The sequence below is a fragment of the Papio anubis genome, chromosome 15 (genome assembly GCF_008728515.1).
Source record: "Papio anubis isolate 15944 chromosome 15, Panubis1.0, whole genome shotgun sequence".
NCBI classification, from domain to species: Eukaryota; Metazoa; Chordata; class Mammalia; order Primates; family Cercopithecidae; genus Papio; species Papio anubis.
The window spans coordinates 77,992,034-78,014,806 of record NC_044990.1 but is presented as its reverse complement, the minus strand read 5'-3'; the positions used below and the strand labels follow the sequence as shown (position 1 = coordinate 78,014,806).

The 22,773-nt window shown below is 38.7% G+C and overlaps 1 protein-coding gene across 3 annotated transcripts in view; it reads right to left on the bottom strand.

The window, feature by feature from the left end:
• Nucleotides 1–22,773, bottom strand: part of TM9SF2 (transmembrane 9 superfamily member 2) — a 75,810-nt gene that overhangs the window by 3,576 nt on the left and 49,461 nt on the right. For all 3 annotated transcript variants that reach the window (XM_003914033.5, XM_021929738.2, XM_031655636.1), the window contains exons 10-16: nt 16,929–17,061; nt 13,877–13,996; nt 11,777–11,834; nt 8,700–8,859; nt 6,224–6,375; nt 5,030–5,141; nt 1,139–1,310 (exon numbers count right to left, since the gene is read on the bottom strand). In XM_003914033.5, coding sequence (XP_003914082.3) covers nt 1,139–1,310; nt 5,030–5,141; nt 6,224–6,375; nt 8,700–8,859; nt 11,777–11,834; nt 13,877–13,996; nt 16,929–17,061 — 907 coding nt within the window. The remainder of the gene's footprint in view (nt 1–1,138; nt 1,311–5,029; nt 5,142–6,223; nt 6,376–8,699; nt 8,860–11,776; nt 11,835–13,876; nt 13,997–16,928; nt 17,062–22,773) is intronic.

Sequence of the window (22,773 nt, the reverse complement as noted above, 5' to 3'; positions counted from 1 at the left end):
AAATTTAGGTGATGGTTAAGCTATCATTTTCTGTATGATATGCCTGGAAAAACAACAGATTTTCATAGTGATCATTAGTTTTTGTGTGTAGGCTAGGAATAAATTATTCTCTATATGCATTTATGGACACACAGGGCACAAAAATAGTTATTCCTTGTTTCACTGGCTACTGCTGTTTTATAGATGATTTATTAAAATTTACAGCTCTGGACCTAAATCTATCACGTAGCACCAAGACACGCACCCCACCATGTCTGATCAATGACCTGGAATACAGAATCAATGTAAGTGCCTTAAACCTGAGACAGCACAGACGCTTCAAAACCCGACTCCAGGCTCTGACATGCCAACAGATGAGTGAAAAGCAGAACAGGTTTAATTGGGAAAAAAAAAAATTTTTTTTTTTTCTTTTTGGCTCCTGTATTTTCTTCCATAACATGCATGATGAGCTAAAATTTCAGATGCACACTTTGTGCAGTATTACTTGTGACAAAGAAAGGTGCTATAATTCTTTTTTTAAGTTCAGTCACTCACGCCACAAATGTTTACCAAGCACCCTGGGCTCTGAGATACAGAAAACCTTTATCTAGTTAAGATAGAGAAGATATATACACATACAAAATTAATACCAATATAATACACACTATATCCTATTCAGTGCTTGAATTTTAAAGTGGAGATGAAATCTTCTAGATTAAGGAATGTCCCATTATCTTTCCTTGATATCCCCGACCTACTCTCAGTCTCATCTTGACTTCACCTCCTCAGTTTCTACTTAGTCCTAAACTTAAGTCACTATAGCTTCTACCCCATTTCTGAAGTGGAAAAAAAAAAAAAAAAAAGACTGTGTGTACCTTTAAGAGGTTAACAGAGGAAAACCATGAGCTGTACTGGCCCACGTGTCCCTGAACCTTTACCACAACTATGACCCTGTTTAGCCTTCTTCTCCCGGCTTCTGTTTCATCATCTTTATGCAACTCACAGGTGGGCAGACCAAACTATGCCTAGTTGAGAGGAGGACTAAATACAGGAGCACTAACAGAATAAGCCTTCATGGGTTTTAAAAAAGATAAACATTTATAAATTATTTGTCTAAAAACTTACAAAATAAAAATAATCACTTAAATTCTAATTTTACCTGTAAAAAGAAAGAAGATCAAAACCATTATCATGGTATAACCAAAGTACAGAATTGTGCTTGCTGTTCCTGTGATCTGCAGTTTTGAAAAGAAGTAATGTATTGCATATATTAAGAAATAAACTGCAGTAAAGCCGCTGGTAAGGAATGAACGCCATTGCCAATGATAATCCTAGGTAGTAAAGAAAAAAGAACAAGAATTACATTCCAATTAATAGATAAGATGTAGTTAACTAAGGTTCAAAGCAAGCATAATAAATGAGACAGCCCCCAATCTAATTTCTGCTATCAGTTCCAGGCTCTTTCTCCTATTGAACTTCACCCATTCCTCTCTCCTCACTAAAGGTGCTAAGAAGTGCCCATTGTCTTTGGTGCGACTGCTTAAAAACTGGCTAAAAATGTTTGGAAGCAGCTTAAACTGTTTATGAATAATAAAGCATTAGGTTGTATTTCAAAATTTATTCTTCCCAAAGAAAACCAATGTACAAATAGCTTACAACTTACTTACAAGGTTTGACATTAATATTATTATATTAAAGTCTGGTCAACTCTGTATTAAGAAGAAGATTATTCTATTCAGGCCTGGTTGGAATCCAATTTCACTTATTACTAACATAATTTAAACAAGGTAGATGATTAAAATAGCTCTTCTTGCTTTTAAGTGGCTTATAGCTTAATAGAAGATCTTTTAAAAGAGAACACTTCACTATCTCTCTTGCCCTTTGGAATATGTGAAAAATAAATACATTCAAAAAGCAAACTAAGATTAGAAAATCCTAAAAATACACACATGCACACGCGCACACACACACACACAAAATGCAACAGCTAATCAATAAATGCAACAGGTAATCAACAAATGCAGCAAAATTGGAGGGTAAAAGATCAACATACAAAAGTTGGTTGTGTTTTTACACACCAGCAATGAGTAATCTGAGAAGGAAATTAAAAAACCCAATTCCATTTAAAATAGCACCCAAAAGAATAAAATACCTAGGAATAAATTCAACCAAGGAAGTGGAAGACTTGCACAATGAAAACTCTAAAATTCTGCTGAAAGAAATGACAGAAGACCTAGGCAAATGGAAAGATATCCCGTGTTTATGTACTGTTAGACTAAACATTGTTAAGACAGCAATACTCTTCAAAATGATCTACAGATCCAATGTAATACCTGTCACAATTCCAATAATCCAACGATTCAATTTCCGCAGATATGGAAAAGTTAATCCTCAAATTCAAATGGAATTGCAAGGGGCTCCAAATAGTCAAAACAATCTTAAAAAAGAACAAAGCTGGAGAACTCAGCCTTTTTTATTTCAAAACTTACTACAAAGCCATAGTAATCAAAGTAGTGTGGTACAGGCCTAAGGAAAGCATATAGATCACTAGAATAGCATTGAGAGTCCAGAAATAAACCCATACACCTATGGTCAATTGATTTTTGACAAGGTTGCCAAGACCATTAAATAAGGAAAGAACAGCCTGTTCAACAAATGGTGCTGGATAACTGGATATCCATATGCCAAATAATGTAGCTGGACACTACATCACACAAAATACAAAAGCTAACTCAAAATGGATCAATAACTTAAACACATGAGGTAAAGCTATAAATCTCAGAAGAAAATATGGGGGTAAATCTTCATAACCTCGAATTTGGCAATAATTCTTTTCTGGTGGGGGGAGGGGGACAGGGTCTCACTCTGCCACCCCGGTTCTGGAGTGCAGTGGTGCAATCATGGCTCACTGAAGCCTAGACCTCCTGGGCTCAAGTGATCTGTCCACCTCAGCCTCCCAAGTAAGCCACCACACCCAGCTAATTTTGTTATTTTTTATAGAGACAAGATCTCACTATGTTGCCCAGACTGGTCTCAAACTCCTGGGCTCAAGCGATCCTCCCGCCTCAGCCTTCCAAAGTGTTGGGATTACAGATAGGCGTGAACCACCATACTCAGCCCTAGTTTGACAATCATTCTTAGATATGACACCAAAAGCATAAGCAACAGAAGAAAAAAAATAGATAAATCTGACTTCATCAAAATTTAAAACTTCTGTGCAAAGGACATTATCAAGAAAGTGAAAAGGATAACCTATAGAACCAGAACTGCAAATAACAATCTAATAAAGATCTACTATCCAGAATAAATAAATAAACTCTTACAACTCAACAAAAAGACAAATTTAAAAATAGGCAAAGGACTTGAATGGCTATTTCTCCAAAGAAGAAATACAAATGGCTACAAACACAAATACAAATGCTCATCATTAGTCACTGCAGAAATGCAAATCAAAACCAGAATGAGACACCGCTTCACACCCACGAGGACAGCTACAATTTTTTCAAAAATGGAAGGTAAGTGTTGGCAAAGATGTGGAGAATTAGAACCTTTGTACATTGCTGGTGGGAATGTAAAATGGCACAATCACTGTGGAAAAGTCTGGTAGTTCCTTGAAAAATTGAACAGAACTACCACATGACCCAGTGATTCCACTCCTAGATATATACCTCAAAACCAAAAACAGGTACGCAAATAAACACTTATACATGAATGTTCACAGCAGCACTATTCACAACAGCCAAAAAGTAGAAACAATACAAATGCCCATCAATGGACAAATGGATAAACAAATTTATCATTCTGCCATAAAAAGGAATGAAGTGGCCGGGTGCGGTGGTTCACACCTGTAATCCCAGCACTTTGGGAGGCCGAGGCGGTGGATCACAAGGTCAGGAGATCCAGACCATCCTGGCTAACACGGTGAAACCCCGTCTCTACTAAAAATACAAAAAAATTAGCCGGGAGTAGTGGTGGGTGCCTGTAGTCCCAGCTACTCGGGAGGGTGAGGCAGGAAAATGGCGTGAACCCAGGAGGCAGAGCTTGCAGTGAGCCGAGATCATGCCACTGCACTCCAGCCTGGGCGACAGAGCGAGACTCCATCTCAAAAAAAAACAAAAAAAAAGAAAGGAATGAAGTACTACTATACATACCACAATATGATGAACCCTGAAAACATGCTAAGTCAAAGAAGCCACACACAAAAGGTCACATATTATATGATTCAATTTATAAGAAATGTCTGAACAGGCAAAACAGACAGAAAGCAGACTGTTGGTTGCTAAGGCCTAGGGGAAGTGAGGAATGAGGAGTAACTGCTTAGCAAGTATAGGGCTTTAATTAGGGGTGATAAAAATATTTTGGAACTAAACAGAGGTGGTGGTAGCACAACACTGTAAATGTTGTAAGTGCCATTAAACTGTCCACTTCAAAATGGTTCATTTTCTGTTATGTAAATTTAACCTCAATTTTTTGAATAACATACCAAGTTTAATAAAGTTAGATTTTTCTCCAATATAGACAATACATATTAAATAATAGATTTAACACAACCTAAATCTTTAAAATTCAATTCTACTATTACATAAGGATACTATCATTTTGGTGCTGCCATGAAGAGAACTTATTACAATGTGATTATAGAAACTTTTTAATGAATTTTCTTACTAGTTTACTTCTATTAAATGTTCAGTCTAAATTTGTTTTTAATATATTATTTTATATTCTTTTATCTCAGGCATGATATATATATTTATATCACAGGAGTATTAATTTTTAAGTTGGTTAAAAAACAACAGTGAAAAGTTAGCACAACTTACTATTTCTGGAAAATTAACATGTTAAAGTCTCTAATAGTAATCTCTAACTAAATACACTGAACCGGGATATCTTAATCCTAAAGAAGGTTACATTTGATTTAGGAATATAGGTCAATGTCTATCATAATAAACATACATCTACAGAAATTATTTTAATAATATACAAATTGCAATATGCCAAAGTTATAAATACTGTCTACAAATTAACGTAAGTGAATACTGCTAATACATACCTCTGCACATAGGTGAAAATAGCAAAGAAGTATAGTTGCTTCAGAACAGGTAATAACCAAAATGATAAACACCAGAAATAGGAAGCCAAACATGTAATACATCTGGTGTGACCTGTAATCAAACACGTCAAGATGAAACTATACATATTTTCAATTTGACACCGCACATAACAAAATCTTCTCATTCTTCTTGAACTGAAAAGGTTTGCTTTTTCTCTCAACTAACCGAACAAGACGAATTATCACAGGTTGGGATGGTGATGGGGTGGGGAAGGGGAGGAGTAGGAAGGATATGTCAGTGTCACTGGACTTTACCTTCCTGCTCAGGGAGGCCTGAAACTTCTACTTGTTCACATATGGCTAGTCTACTCATCTCCTGGTGAGCCAGACATATTTGATAAACACTGACTGAAAAGACAGAGCCAACTAAGAATAGGTAACCGTTTCTTATCACATATAATAAAACCAGTTGAATTTGGAAAATTAATATAACAATTGAGAAGGAAAGATATGTTCCAATCACCAAAAAGCTCAAATTTAGTTCTAATTTTCTGTAACCTCCAACCTTGGTACTTTCTGTAACATATGTCAGTGTGATCCACTAACAATCATGATATAACACTATATATATACACACACACGGAATGGCTCAAAATGACTATTATGAGTTTTTACATGTGAACAAGGAATCGGAGAATGAAGGCATCTGAGAATTGGAAAGGACTCTGCAGGTCATCTAGACCAATCCCTTCATCAATCCCCTCCAACAAGTGCTCAGAGGATCTTCTCCGGAGCAGTGCAGGTTAGTTAGGAACACAGCTTTGGAGAAACTTCGGTGAATTCTCTGTCACAGGGTTGCTGTGTAACAAGGCAAATTACTCAACTTACAAAGCCTCATTTACATCTCTGTAAAATGGGGCTAACACTCACCTCACAGAGTTCTGAGAATGAAGTAATAAGAATTAAGGAAGAGTAAGAATTAACAAGCCTTCAATTCATATTATACTAACTGTTATCACTACTGTTCTTCTTCCCACATAGAAAAGAAAAAATTAGCTTTTGGCTTTTAAGATTTCTGGTTACTGAAGAACTGTCTACATTTATAGGATACAAATAGTAACCCATAAAAACAAACAAAAAGCAAATATTACATATAACGGTAATAAGAATGAGAAGACTTTGTCCTTAGCTTACCAAATACTATTCAGAATGAAGAAAAGCTGTATAAAGATGCAGCCAAAGGGCAAAATCCCTCCCATGACAATACCAGGCAAGGGCTTTGTGTAGAACGACTGTTCAGGAATCTGACGTGGAATCTGATTGGTTCGAACTGGGTGTTCAATGGCCTTCAGTAAAGAAAGGAAGGAAGAATTCATAATTATGTATCTGTCTTAAACATTCTTTTCTGCACAAGATTATTTGTCGGCTTTTTTCCAGCTTCCATGCTGTCACTAATGGCAATAAAGTCTACTTAAGACATCAAATTGAAATTTGTCTTTAGAAGCCATCAACCAGGTACCATCAGGTACAGTACTCGGTCTGTCTACTGGAATAAGTTAATACTGTCTCCAGCAGTGATCCACTGACTAACGGCTTTAGACACAGGAAGAAGTACACAGGAGATAAGAGAATACTTGGAAAATAATAGTTAATAAAAAGGTAGAGTTAGGCTTTTCATTTTCATTACCTATGTACTGTAAGAAATCAGCTGGTTCTGCAATTTTGGTCAATGTATTTTTATTTGGAGGTGGGCAATGTCATCTTTATTAAAATTGCTCAATTTTACTAAGACTTAAGAACATGAAGACAACAACGAATGGCTGTATGAACCTTTACGACCATAAGGAGTTGGTGATGTTCTCAACTATTCTCCCTTTCATGACACTACATGGTGGTATGAAAATCACTGGAACCTGAAGTACACAAGCAACCACGTGAGAGGGGAAAAGAGTACAGATGTAGAAATTCATTTTCTTGTAAAAAAGTTCAAAAATATCCTTCTATAGTTTTTGTGATGATAAATCAAAATTTAAAACTTGGTATTTTCATTCAGACCATACTTCCGCAGACTAGATTATTATTTTACATGTAGATACATGAGTATACAGGCAGAGAATCATGTATATCATTCTTCAATACTTACATTTTAAACTTTTATTTATTTCCCACGCTGATATTAAACAGAAATATTATAAACTTCAAACCAGCAAAGTTTTGGAATTTCAAGTAATTATTTAATCAATGTAATTAAAAAATTCAAACCCTGTCAGTTCACTACTTCTGAGGTATAAAGTCATAAATTAAACAAAATGCCAAAGTTGTTTAAAAAATCCTTCAGCAGCTAGGCATGAAAGTGCAGTGGAGGCTGTGGAACAAGCACCAGCTTCTGCCAGGGCCTTCCGGGTCCTGCTCACAAAGTGTACTAAACACACAGTCTTTCTTTTACCCTGTGGACTTGATATTTTCAGAGAAGGACAGGGATACTGAAGTGTGGTTAAAGAAGGATACTGGTAAGACGGAAGAATAAGATTTCATTTTTTTTCCCTTTTAGCCTGAGGGCAGAAGTGGGCAGCAAAGTGAGAGAAGGCCAACTGGAGGGTGAGAGAGAAACCAGAGGAACGACTGAAACCTGATTATGATCTTCCTTAAAATCCAATATTAGGCCGGGCGCGGTGGCTCACGCCTGTAATCCCAGCACTTTGGGAGGCCGAGACGGGCGGATCACAAGGTCAGGAGATCGAGACCATCCTGGCTAACATGGTGAAACCCCGTCTCTACTAAAAGTACAAAAAACTAGCCGGGCGAGGTGGCGGGCGCCTGTAGTCCCAGCTACTCGGGAGGCTGAGGCTGGAGAATGGCGTAAACCCAGGAGGCGGAGCTTGTAGTGAGCCGAGTTCGCGCCACTGCACCCCAGCCTGGGTGACAGAGCAAAGACTCCGTCTCAAAAAAAAAAAAAAAAAAAAAAAAAAATCCAATATTAGCAGGGAAGCAGATACAATTTATTTCAAGCAGATACAATTTATTTCAAAGCTACATATCAATCACAAACATTTGCTACTCTTACTCTGCAGCCACTTTTCTTATAGTGACTTCTTAACCCACCCTCTCTGCTTACTTAGTTAAGCTTTGTGCATTCTGGGATGCCAAGGGAGGTGGATCACCTGAGGTCAGGAGTTAGAGACCAGCCTGGCCAACATGGTGAAACCTTGTCTCTACTAAAAATACAAAAATTAGCTGGGTGTGGTAGCACATGCCTGTAATCCCAGCTACTCGGGAGGCTGAGGCAGGAAAATCACTTTAACCCAGGAGGTGGAGGTTGCAGTGAGCCGAGATGGTGCCACTGCACTCCAGCCTGGGTGACAGAATGAGACTCCATCTCTAAATAAATAAATAAATGAATGAATGAATGTTTTCATTAGTTTATATTAGCATTTCTTTCCCAATTAATCTATATTAGCTTCTATTTACTTAAAAAACTCTGAAACCTAAATTTAGATCTGTAACCTCTCTACCACGCTCCTAAATAATACTACTATTTTAAAAATATTCTATGAAATCCAGATCCTAAAGGACAAGTTTACATCTTTACACACTTCTATGATATCTTTTGAGATGGCATATGCTAATTTCTGTAGCTAAAATTCACCTAAGTTAACACCTATATACTTACATTCTTCTTAAAACCAAAGTATGCACCAATAAACGTCAGAGGCACAGATATGCAGAACCAAAGGGCCAATATGGCAACCAATGTCCCAAAAGGAATAGCCGCTGAAGATCCTTCTCCCCAGAGGATCAGATTCATTATAAAGAAGTCAGCAAAGACAATCCTGAAAGACACAACAGGCTTTTGGGTAAAACCAGAGATAACAAAATGCAACAGTAGTATGCAATGAATATTACAACTTCTGTTTCTAAAATATATATACAAAGAAAGTGGAATTGCTGCATCACAGGATGTGTGAATGTAAAACCTGACTGGAAACTACCCAATTGCTCTTCAGATTGGGTTTGCCTGACTTAAACTCCTACTAGCAGCCCATGAAAGTCAGTTCTTTACATATTTTCATTACACTTGCAACTGTCAATTCTGTTGTTTTAATTTGTATTTCCTATTGAAAACTGCAGCAAGTGTCTGGTGTTTGCTGGCTTTTTTGGTTTTACCTTCTGTGACGGGCTGCTGACATCCACTGCTCGGTTTTCACTTGGCCTGCATGTCTTGCCAAGTCATGTATGTGAGTTATTTACATACTCTACTTACTAATTCCTTGTTAAATGTCTTGTTGTCACAGTCTGTGGCTTTTTCTGAACCCAAACATCTAAATGTGTGTAGTTAATTTCCGTTAGGTCTTTCTTCTGAATACATTTTAAAAAATATGGTTGTAATCATACAATAATCACTGTACTTACCCCACACAGTTTTTAAGTGCAACCACTTTCCCCTTTATCCTTTGTGCACTCTGCTTAAGAGAAGAAAGCCTTCCCTAACCTGGGATCATGAAGCTGCTCTTCCATATTTTCACATAGTAGTTACGCCTGGTGCATTTAGGTTTGACTCCACCTAGAACTGACGACTTTCTCCCTTCATGAAGAGAATCAGTTGTCCCAGCATCACTTATCTAACAGTTCCTCTGGCTCAGGGTGCCACATCTAGCAAGCTGCTATGGATACAGGGCCTACTTCTGTATTCTCCATCCCAGCAGCCACTGGACTCTCTAAACACCTTCACGGTGCTTGATCTTTTCATCAAGAAACATGGCAAATTTCCATCTCTTTCGAGTTAATAACCTTGTAGGCCTCTCATATGGATTGTGCATACTTTGAGAGGTTATTTTAGGCGCTGTATAGGTTTTCTGTGAATACAGCCCTCTTCCAGCACAACTACCACTACCATTAAAACATTTAACTGGCTAATGGTGATATTTAAGATCTTGGAATATTAGTTGATACCTAGCCATTCTGCCAAACTCTTTTTATTAATTCTACAAGTTTTACAGTTAAAATTTGTCGGTGTTCTTTGTATATAAATAATGTCATCTATAAATAAGATGAAATCTACCTTTTTGTTTCCTCCTTTACTAGGAACAGAACTTAAATAACAAGTCATGAAAGAGATTTACTGAGAATGTCCCTAATGTTTTATTATCAGTGATGTTGGTTCTGAATTAGAGATAAGATTCTTTTTAATACAAGGAAACATTTCTTTATTAAATTTTTTTAAAACCTGAAAACAATGCTCAATATTATCAAAGGCCATTTTACTGCATCTGTTGCAGTAATTATATGCAGGTGTTTATTTATGTAGAATTATATGACTAGATTTCCTGTTATTAAATGATCTTTCTATTCCTAGGTGAACACCAAGTCCCCCTGCCCCTGAATACTTGAGTTCTTAGCACGCTTTATTTACCTGCTGGTAAACACCTACTGTTAAGAGTAGGATGAAGAATATCAATCAGAGAAGGGTTGATCAGAGACATAAAAGAAGAACCAGCACAGGAAAATTTTTATGAAGCCAAAAAAGGAAGGAGTTTCAAGGAGAAAGTATTCCAATGTTAGACAATACAGAGAAGCAGAGAGAAAATGATTTCTAGATTTGAAAATGGCAAACTTAAAAGTTTCAGTAAAATGATGGAGAAAAATATGAATGACGTGGATTTACACTGCAAATGTTTACTGAGAAAATGAGAAAAAAGGAGTATAGACTATTTTTTTCAAGGCATTTTGTTAGGAATAGAAAAGAAATGAGAAAGAAATAAGAGGAGGAGATGCTTATGATCCCTTTTTAGGGGAGACATGAGCATATCTGGAGGAACAAAAGAACCACATAAGCAGAACATATGAGAACGGGGCAATGGAAGATGAAAAGCAAGATTCGGAGATTCTGCAGGAAATCACAGTCTTGGTAAAGAAGGACACCTTCATGAGTTGACAGAGGGAAAGAAAACAAAGGACATGGCTTGAGAAAAGCATAGACATTTGAATAGAACCCATAACCGAGAAGACTGTGAATCTTCGGTGGGGGTGATAGAATATTTATCCCAAACGTGTATTAAAATGCTGCTGCCATCACGCTTGCATTTCTAGCCTGCAAATGGACCAGTTCTGGTTTCTAGACTTCATCATCTTTGGCTTTCTTTATTGCTGTAGCCTGTTCACATGTCAGTTCTCGTCCACCAGAAAAGTGCAGGCTTGGGAGGAAGTGGGTTCTGTTTCTAGGACCAGAACCACATCAGATAACTGAGACGAGGAGCCGTTTCAGAGAGTGAAGGATTTTTGTTTTGTTTGGATTTGTGGAGGCTGTTTATTTTCTATTTTTGGCTTATATTCGTTTATTTAATGAAATAAACTCTAAAAAGCAGCAATGCTTTGGATAGAAACAGGAAAACATATGCTTGCCTCAACTATCTTCAGGTGCGGATTCCTTCCGTGACTGGGTCAAAAGCTTTAAATACAGTCCTACAGAACAACATGTCAGACTGAGCACTAAAAACCAAGAAATAGAAAGACTTTGAAGAGAAGGAATTAAAACATTTCTCATGTCTAAAGGTACTTTCCCCAGATAAGACACGTGGTAATCATTTGGCAAATGTTTATAAAGTATTTATTTTACCCCTTTTCAAAAATTAACTTTACTTTCTTAGGTACATGATTTAGAGACACAGAGGATTAAAGACTCAAGGACTGAAAATTTGGGGACTAACATGTAACTATGTTAAGAAAGTAATTCTTGAAAAATTCACTTACCCAGGACAAAGAAATGATGTTAATAAAACATTTGTTTTCCACTTCTCACCTCCAAAGGCTATAGAAGAAAACAAGAGTGGTATAAATACAGATTTTTCTTTAAAGCAAACCAAATATCCATATTACAAGTCTGATATTTGCCAAACTGTCAGATAGCACTGAGTACTCATTCCTAGAAAATGGTACTACCAAATATGATGTGATATTCCCTTATTAAATCATCCAAATCCGAGATATACAGCATGGGATTCCCTAGGTAAGTTCTGCTCTAGAGAATCAGAGGCAAGTCATCAAGATCAGTTCTTCTTTCCCCCTCACAACCAAAAGAATTCTTAAATCCTGAGCCAGTACCAATCAATGGGCCTATGTACAAGAAGGGTACACGGGACTCTCACTTATCTTGCAGTCAGTTTCAGAATTTGTTATAAAACTAGGAACCGTCAAGCCTGATGTGCAACACATTTACATTTCCACAGCAGGCCGACTCTTCCTCTAGCACTGTGGTTTCTAGGAGGAACTGTGGTTCCTAGGAGATGCGTGTGTCAGGTGAGGCAACTAAGAAGAGTAGAAGGGTTATGACCATTTGACAGAACATGTTTGCTAATATATGTTTTACTCTCCTTTGCCTCTCTCCAATTTGTTTTTTCCAGTTTAAAAAATTCAAATACTGAAGTAGCTAGAGTGAAAAATGAAAGTATACCTCTGCTCCCAGTTTAAAAGTCAGAAATGTAACTGGCTGAGATCTCAGAACAGCTGTGAATTTTAAAAAAGTTTTAACATAGTTCATTGGCAAGTTTAAGTGCCACTTCCCCTAAAAGAAAATAATGAAATTTTATATACACATAAAATCATATATATGTACCATGATTTGAATTCACAGTGTTTCTGATAAACAGACTGTTATGAAATGATTAATTCTGGGTTTACTACAATTCCAGTCAAAATTCAGGTAATACACGATCCGCAGCTGGGAGACCTGAAGGATGGGGAGGCATTAGTGAGAGGAGCGTGGATGGGAGTGGGATGTGGGAAGGCAGGCAGCCTGGCCGAGGAACCCACAGAAAGTCAATGTGGCTGAAATGGTGAGAAAGGGGGAGTATGGCATGAAGTAAGGCTGGTGTGGCAGGCAAAGGGCTGACTGTATTTTGTATGCATTAAAATCCATATGATGACCCTAATCCTATCTCCTTTAGTAAAGGGGAAGAAAGAACTTGATAAAATTCACAGAAATTAAAACACACATACATACAGGGCTTTACATACTCAAGAGAGAACTGTGTCTGACAAGGTCTAAGTTAATCTTCTACCTGGGGCTGAGACTACCCAACCCCACCTTCAGGTTGTCCATGTAACTCTACTGTGTTTCACCTCAAAAGTTTTCCATATTGCTAGACCGTGGGGAATCACTGTATATCCCAGACAAGACTGTGGCATTCCCGAGGAGGCCAGCTCTGGTCCCTGCTGACCCTGTCAGTTGCTTTCTAAGCCATCCAGTCCCATCTCAGCCTTACTCTGTGGCCCTGACCCTTTTGTATTTCATTGAACTTTATTTTACTTCTAGAAAGCAAGAACACGAGATTGTGACTAATGCAATTACAAAAGTAACTTTCCAGCTCTCCAAAATAGTGAGATCTTTGTTTACTTGAAACTGTTTATTTTTATAAATATTAAATTGATACAATGTAAGTACGACTTCTCATATGTAAGAAAAGGTACACCTAGATACACTACTTGTTTTAGTGAAAAAAATCAGTGATACTCATTTGTATACTTTTCTCCTTTATTAGTCTATATGTGCGTTTATGAACACAGCATATCTAAGTTCAGCCCAACCTGTTAAGCCAAAGCTTAAAGAAAAAAAGAGGGAGGTGATAGTGGGTAAGTGGCACAATTTGCTTGTTTCACAAACATTTTCGAACAAATAAATCTTGGGATAGTCACTCATGTCACAAAAGGAATCACCAAGGAGGCTCATTGTAACTAAGAACCCCTGTGAGGCACACTATTTTCAGAGCATCACCATCTGATACTCAGGTCAGACCCCTAGCTGCGGCAGAGTCCCTTCCTGATCAGACGCCAGTCATGGTGGCTTTGACTTACACTTATAGAATCTGGCAGCAACATAGCCTGCAGGGGTGCCCAGCAGCACCCACAGGACCACAGCACACGTCATCAGCGCTCCTCGGTTGGCAGGTGACAAAAATCCCAGGCAAGCGAAAACTAAAACACAAATCATGAAAGGTTGTACATGTTATTACTGTTTCCTTTGCTGTGAAATGATAGAGAAACCTGTCATTTTTCAAACAAGAAAAAAATACAACTTCATGAAAAACCATGTGCTCTCCTACCACGCAGCTCTACTCAATTTTAGTAATATTTAATGTACTGCACCAATCTGATCACAGATGAGGCAAACTTCACTTCGGAAGTTTCCTGTGGGAGCCCAGAAGACCTCATCCTTCCTGTGATCAGACTGGATGCTCAACAGTGCATTTGGCTCTTCTGAGATTCAAGTACAGCCTTTAAAATTAACATAAATGAAAATGTTTCCACTATGAAATATTCCCACTTTTCTTTCATTAAAAATATAGGGGTCCTCTGGGGGTTTAAAAAAAAAAAAACCCAAAACCTTACAACATTCAAACATAAGAGACATACAGAATCTAATCAAAGAACAAAATGAGGGAGAAAGATTTCATAGGGCCATTAGCTTTTCACAAATTACTGCAGGACCTGGTCAGCAATGCGGGGAAACCCTGGCCCTACCTTATTCATATGGTTAGCTTTGTTTGCTCTTCCCCATATAAGCCTTCCTACTAACGAGAATTAAAATGCTATATTATATTCATAGAAATTCCCAGCTTTAAGCTGGGGCTCAGAAGTTATAAGGTGCTCAGAATCCCAAGGCAAGTAGGATACTGCCGAGAAGAGTTTCAGGTGGCTTTCTAAACCCAGCAGCAAGAAAATCCCCATTGTTTCCCCCAAAACACACATGACCAAGCACCTATGTGAGCAAGCACGCACACACACCTCTGATGAGCACCAGAGTCATGATCAGCAGGAAACACATCAGGGTAGCTTTAGAAGATGTACCAGGATTTCAGTTAAGATGCAACCCCTTTCTCCTCCCCTACCTGAAAAATGGACTGCCCTTCAGCAGAAAGTTCCTATTTGAGGACTCAAGGAAAATGATTCCCATCATATTCTATCCAAGATTCTCTGAAACTTTCCTTCCTTAAAAGTTCATTTTTCTAGCTGACCCCAATAAAGACCAGAGCGTCGCAGAAGGCAGCTCCTAATAAGATTTGAAAGCAGAAGTTGGCTGGGTGTGGTGGCTCACACCTGTAACCCCAGCACTTTGGGAGGCCGAGCTGGGTGGATCACGAGGTTGAGAGATGGAGACCATACTGGCCAACATGGTGAAACCCTGTCTCTACTAAAAATACAAAAATCAGCAGGTGTGGTGGCAGGTGCCTATAATCCCAGCTACTCAGAGGCTGAGGCAGGAGAATTGCTTGAACTAGGGAGGCAGAGATTGCAGTGAGCCAAGATCGTGCCACTGCACTCCAGCCTGGTGACAGAGCGAGGTTCCGTCTCAAAAAAAAAAAAAAAAAAAAAGAAAGAAAGAAAGCGGAAGTTTATCTTCAAGTATTCATTCTGCTCTAAGTCTAGTTTGGCTCTCTGTCATCCAGTGACTTCACCCTACCCTCTGTCCAAACCTTTTTTATGACACCTTTTCCTGACCTATCCTCTTCAGAATGACTTACTTCTTTTTAGTATGACATAGTTACAAATTCTAGCTCTACCTATCAAAGTTGCATCTCCTTAAGTTGTTAGATTAAAAAAAGAGATGTTCTAGTCAGTCTTCAAATTAAGCCTGACGGTGTGAGTCAGTGGTTCCCAAACTTATTCAGTGCCAGACATTTGGAAATGATACTGCTCTTTGCAAAGCATTTATATAATTAATTTTATCATAAAAATTTGGAAAAACTTTACTAACAAAACCCACTATAGTATTATGTATTTAATATGTAATCAAACATAAAAAATAAACGTTTACTAAAAAATTATTAAAGGTTTATGAATTCTCCCAGTATATTCATTTGTTGCTATTTATCAGTAGTAGGCATCAATAAAGTAAAATACATTAAAAAAGGTAAAATTTAGAAAATTCTATTCATAAACATTTTTTCTCTTCCAATTAAGAAAACCGGAAGACAGTGGAAACTACACAGAGGTAGTTTCAGAACAACCCCTGGGGCTATCAATACCTCTAAGGAACATCTATTTAAAAAAAAAAAAAGAGGATTGTCCTAGTTGGCAAAAATTTAAATACAATTTCTGAAGTTGCTGAGGTAGCTCAAAAATACTCTTTTTATGGAGGAAGGAAGGTCTTTTCTACACACTCGCTTTCTCTAGAGAAGGAGATCCTGCTTCCTAAATCCTCTCCAGGTGAGAAGGGTCTACACAGTGCTTCCTTCCCCATCCCCTCTTTTCCCACCCTCCTCCCTCTGTAGAAGCCAAGAATATCCTGGAACCCTAACCAGACTGTGCCTGCCCACGATGGCTGGGTAAAAGAGACCCTAAATGGTCCTGGTTCTGGGCTGTTTAGACTCAGATGCTGATGGTCTTAAGGACCTGTTCATCTCCAGTCCAGTGCTTTCCTGACAAAGGTTTGGTCTAGGAAGAGCTGAAGGGAGAAACCAAGAGTCAGTCTTTGGATGCAGCTAACCCTGCCCCAAGTCACTTAGATTTTGAGAACCTAAAGGACTCTCAGAAATAATCTGGCTTACCTACCCACTTAGAGAACCTGTGGGGTTTTTTTTTTTTTCTTTTTTTTTTTTTTGAGATGGACTCTTGCACTGTCACCCGGGCTGGAGTGCAGTGACGCAATCTCAGTTCACTGTAACCTCCGCCTCCCAAGTTCAAGCGACTCTCCTGCCTCAGCCCCTCAAGTAGCTGGGATTACAGGCGCCTGCCACCATGCCCAGCTAATTTTTTTTGTATTTTTAGTAGAGACGGGGTTTCACTATATTGGCCAGGGTAGTCTCGAACTCCTGACCTTGTCATCCACCCGCCTTGGCCTCCCAAAGTGCTGGGGTTACAGGCATGAACTACGCACCCGGCCAGAAAAACTTCAGTTAACACTTACATAGAGTCACAAAGGTCATAATTAAAATCTGTGTCCCAGATCCTAGAAAGACTGATAGCAGCATCCCTTTTCTTGGAGGACGGAATATATCACCATGAACAAGTTTCCAGCCAAATTCTTCCTGGGCATCTTCCTAAAAGGGGAATGAAATCAGTTCAATTGTCTTATGGTACCAACAAGATAACTATAGACAGTTTGTTCACTGTTGAATATGCTGTTACAGAAAAAAGGTTTTTTAAAACTTATTTTTAAAATGTTGGTATCTATTTCAATTTTGAAGAATACAGGTTGACTCACGGAGCTTAATATGCCTTTGTTGAACTTATATGTCAGTTTCTTGAATTTTTGACATTAAGGTCTACAAATATACTTACTGAGAAACTTTACAAAGACAATGTATTTGCTACCTAGTTCTACTCTAAGTCAAGCTTTGTGATCTGACTTGACGATTTTTAGTCACATTCTATCCTCTTCATCCTACTCTTAATAATCTCCACAATAAGAAAATGGCATTAGCTCTCATATTCTAGCTACTTTGCTAATACAGTAAGCATGGCTGTAAACATATTAGTAAGTGTGTCACCAGCCCAAACTGCAGCCCTGATCTCCAGACACATACACAAGTACCTACTCAACAGCTTCACTTGGTTGTTTAATATACATCTTGAACAGAATTATCCACAACTGAACAGATTCTCGTTTCTCTTTCCCCCATCTAAATCTGCTCTTCCTGTAGACTCCTTCAGTAGATTAAAACTCCATCCTTCCAGCTGCTTAGTCCCCCAGACCCTGGAGTCATCCATGATTCTTCCCTTCTTTCCCTACCTTGCACACCACCTTTTAACAAAAGCCATGGTTCTACCACCAAAATATATCCACAGGATGCCACCACCCTCCTGGTTCAAGTCATCCCATCTTACCTGACTACTGATTATACGCTAAACCTGTCTGTTCCTGTGCTTGCCACCATTCAGTTGATCCTCAATACAGCAGCCAGAGGGACCATTCTGGTGGTTTGAACCAGAAACCTGGGGTCATTCACTGACTTTTCTTCAGCTTCTACACTCTCCACTGCCAGCCAGTCAATCAGCTCCACTCCATCTCCCAAACATCCTCCATATTTATCTGTCCACTCACCTCCTTCCTCCCTGCCACCATCCTCGGTCTCCGGGAATTCTGTAACAGCCTCCTGACTGGTCTTTAAACCTCCAATTTTGCCCTGCACTGGATGATTCTCAACATAATATTCAAAGTAATTTTCTTAAAACACACATCTGGCCATGTCACTGCAGTTTAAAATTATTCAACAACTTCTCAATGACCTTCAAACTGTACAGCTTACAAGACCATTGGAATCTGGCCCTTGCTTGCTTGTTCAGCTTCCTCTGTCAACATTCCTCAAGGGTAATCGGCATCCCTCCTCGATTCCCCATGCAAACTACTATCTTTCTAAGCAGTAGACAATGCTATTACTAATATATTAAATTTACATTTTTTTAAGTAACTATAAATCAGCTGAAATTTGAAATGTGGAAAATTATACAGAGGCATTAATCCTGCTTTTAAAATGTCGAGGCCAGGTGCTGTGGCTCATGCCTAGATTATAATCCCAGCACTTTGGAAGGCCAGGGCAGATGGATCATTTGAGCTCAGGAGTTTGAGACCAGCCTCCTGGCCAACATGATGAAACTCTGTCTCTATTAAAAATACAAAAACCAGCTGGGCGATAGTGGCGCTTGCCTGTAATCCCAGCTGCTCAGAAGGCTGAGGCAGGAGAATCGCTTGAGCCTGGGAGACAGAGGTTGCAGTGAACCAAGACTGCACCACTGCACCCCAGTCTGGATGATACAGTGAGACCCTGTCTCAAAAAAAAAAAAAGAAAAGAAAATATAAATAAATAAATAAAATGTCTAACTTTTAAGGCAAGAGTAAAAATCTAAATATTTTCCTCCCCTTGGTACAAAATACTTTCCTACACTTGGGAATTAGACTCCACTTGGTCATTTACAAGGAATGTACATGCAGGCTCTAAGTGAATTAAAACTATATCTGGGATTGGCTTCAAAAAACCTGGTGGGCATAAGTGGAATTCCATAGATGGAAACAAGATTGAACCTGAGTTGATTAAGTGTTGCACTAGGGTGTGGGTACACTAATCTCCTTACTTTTGAGAATGTCTATTTAAAAAGTAGGGGAGGAGAAGTACTTGCATCTCTTCTTTTAGGCGGGGTAGTATTAAGAGGGGCCATTTTCTGATCACTTTTTATTAAGTAGGCAGTAAAAATATCAAAAGGTGTAACTGAAAACTAAGTTTCCCCCAGGGAGCAAGGCCCCCTGTTCTGCCGCAAACCAATGAGATTAGGTTCTTGTTATTCTTGCAGAGATATTCTACCCATATATAAACAAATGTATGAATAGATTTTTTTTTTACAAAAGTGGTTGCGTATTATACACATTTTTCCTATCTTGCTTTTTTAGTCTAACAACATCATGAAGGTGCGTCTCCTCTTTGTATATATGGTTACCTCATTCTTTTTAGTAATTATATAGTATTCTACTATATGGATGTTCTATAATTTCTAAAATTAGTCCCCTACTGACAGGTATTTGGGTTGTTTATATTCTTCTGCTATTTATAAAAAATCACATGCTTATTGTTAAAAAAATTAAATCTTCTGCATTCATTAATTTCTAGAAATGAAATTGTTGGGTCAATTTATATTATAAACTAAGACAGGTACTGTCAAATTGTTCTCCAAAGGTTATATCTCTTTACATCCTCATACATTATGTATCAAAGTGCTCATGTCCTCAGTCCCCCAACACAGACTTACATCAAACATTTAAATTTCTGCCAACGTACCAGGTGAACAAACAATAATCACAGAGCAATAACTTCTTTTATGGCTTTTGTCTCTCTGTGATACTCATAAAATCCTGTCTGGAGCTGCGCGCCCCGGCCATAGCAAATAATAATTAATGATTAAACGCCCGAGCTCTATTCCTTTCCACCTTCTACCTCCTCCCTAGATTTGTTGTTTCTCTTTTGTATCAATACCTCATAAAAGATGGCGCTCTTCCTGTTTTTTCTTCACCTGTTTTTCCCCCCCGCCCTGCGAAAATTGTTACTTTGTAGCGCAGGCACCATCCTGCGCCCGGGAAAATTACCAACTGACAGCACAGGCGCAACATGAGGTCCGACCAGAGAAACCAATACCTACCTAGCCACACCCTCCGCGATGAGATCATCTCCGCCTCTGGCCCAACCCCTTCCCCTCCAAGTGTATATAAGGCGTTGCATTACCGCCATTAAACGAGACTTGATCAGAGCACTGTCTTGTCTCCATTTCTCGTGTCTCTTGTTCCCCAAATTCCCACTCCCTCCTCCAGGGCCTGCTTCGACGATCCCGCGGGCCGGGATAAAATCCTACCGTTCTCTAAGATTTAAACATAACTTTCTATATGTTCTTCTAGTGTTTTATAGATTCATTTTCATGTAAATCATTATTTTAGTTAATAAAGTTAGAATTTACCTTTTTTCCCCCAGGTATCCACCCACTTTATCCCCAATACCATTCAGTAAAGCATCTGTTTTTCTCCTGTTGATATATATTTGTTAACCTCTACATTTAGACTCATTATACACAGAAAATGTTTACTTGGAATTTCTTTTTCACCAATCCTTCTAAATCTCCCTTTAGGATTCACTTCATTTATTTATTATTTGCTCAAGCTTTCTATAAATTCTTTCCATGAAGGTCAGCTTATTGTCAACTGTTTCTGTTCATCTGTAAAAGATAAACACCTCACCTTCATTCTTCTTCTTTTTTTTTTTTTTTTTGAGACAGGGTCTCTGTTGCCCAAGCTGGAGTGTAGTGGTGCGATCACAGCTCACTGTATCCTTGACCTCCTGAGCCCAAGTGATCCTTCCATCTTAGTCTCACAAATAGTTAGAACCACAGGCGTGAGCCACCATGCCCAGTGAATTTTTAATTTTTTAATTTGTTTTTGTAGAGATGGGGTCTCCCTATGTTGCCCAGGCTGGTCTTGAACTCCTGTGCTCAAGTGATTCACTCACCTTGGCCTCATCTTCATTTTTGAAAGATGACTTCTCTGTGTATACAATTCTATGTAAATAGGTAATTACTCTCGCCAATTTAATGATATTTAGTCTTGGAGTTTCCATCATCAATCTAACTGTTTTTTCCTCTGTAGATGCTGAGTCTTTTTTCCCTTGAACTGACTCTAAGATATTCTCCTTTCTCTAAGGTTCTGTAGTTTTGTCACAATTGATCTAGATGTGGATTTCTTTTTATTTATTTGCTTAGGATACACTGTGTTTCCGATTTTTACTTTTCTTATTCTGAGAAATTTTGAGCTGTTACTTTTTCATATATTTTATTTGCAATGAAGAGTTCCAGTATCTGGAATCTCTAGAGGTCTAAATCTGTCCTTTACTGTAAATTTTGTGAATTTCCAACTAGTAGCTCATATTTTATTGACCTTAAATTAGAAGAATCCTGTGAATCTAAATGTGGGACACTTTTTTTTTCCAGAGATTTTCTACTTGATTCTGCCCAGAATCAGAGGCTCTCACTAACCTAGAACCAATTGGCCCCCCTTTCAGAATCCAGGCTTAATCCAGGAGCCTGAGGTTCAGCTCCTTGCAAATGACCCACCAGACAGCCTTCCAAACGGTTAAAGACTCGAAAACAACCCTGACCCACAGGGTCAGTGCACCTCTCAGGCATGCAATGTTTCCTGCTCTGGCCTTGGCTCCTGGTTTTGGGCAGTGGGTTGGAGCAGGAGGAGTCCTTGAATACCTGTTCCCTATCATGAACCCAGCAATGCATCAGTAAGTCGTACATCAAGAAGTGACTCATTCATTCATTCATTCAAGAAATATTCATTGAGCACCAACTATAAGCTTGGCTCTGTTCAAAACATCAGATACCACAGTGAGTGTAACAGAAAAATTCCTACTCTCAGGAGTACATGATCTCATTAGGAAGGCAGACAATAAACAAAATAAGTCAGGAAAGTACACTGTACATTAGACGGCAATAAGCGCTATACAGAAAAACAGGATGTATGCGTGTGTGCAGGACAGGGTGTAACTTAAACGCGATGGCTGGGAGGGGCTCAATGGGAAGATCACATTTTGTAAAGATCGGAGGCAGGTAAGGGAATTAGCCATGTAAATGAGGGACAGACATTCTTAGCAGATAGAACAGTGAGCGTGAAGGCTCTGAGGCGGGAACCTGTGTCTGCCCAGTCTGAGGAACAGCAAGATAGCTGGCACAGGTGCAGCAGAGTGCTGAGGTAATGTGGGGCCTTACAGGCCACTGTAAAGCCTCTGACTCTTGCTCTGCGTGAAGAGAAGTCCCTGGAGGGCTGTGCTCAGGAGTGAAATGATCTGATTTCCGTTTGAGCAGTTTTACTCTGACTGCTGTGCTAAGAGATGGGAAGTAGGACAGGAGTGGAAGCAGGGTCACCAGCAGCCCGGTTCCACATGGCGACGCTGTGCAAATTAAGACAAAACTCCACTAACAGCAATTATTTGGAACAGCCAATTATGAGCAGAGTATTTTTAAATCACTTTAATATTTAATAAGACATAAAATCAATAAAAATCATAGGAAAGAGACTGTAGAGTACAAATGTTAAAAAGCTTATAAATATTCATATATATTTTCCCCAATCAGAATAGGTCAGAGAGGTTGGGGGAGAGGAGGCTGAAGAAGCTAGGGGAAGAGAATACATAAAAACCTGAGTTTTTTGCATTCATTCCAAATTACTGTGATTCTTGTGAAAATTCTTTTATTATGCTGCCATGAAATGAAGA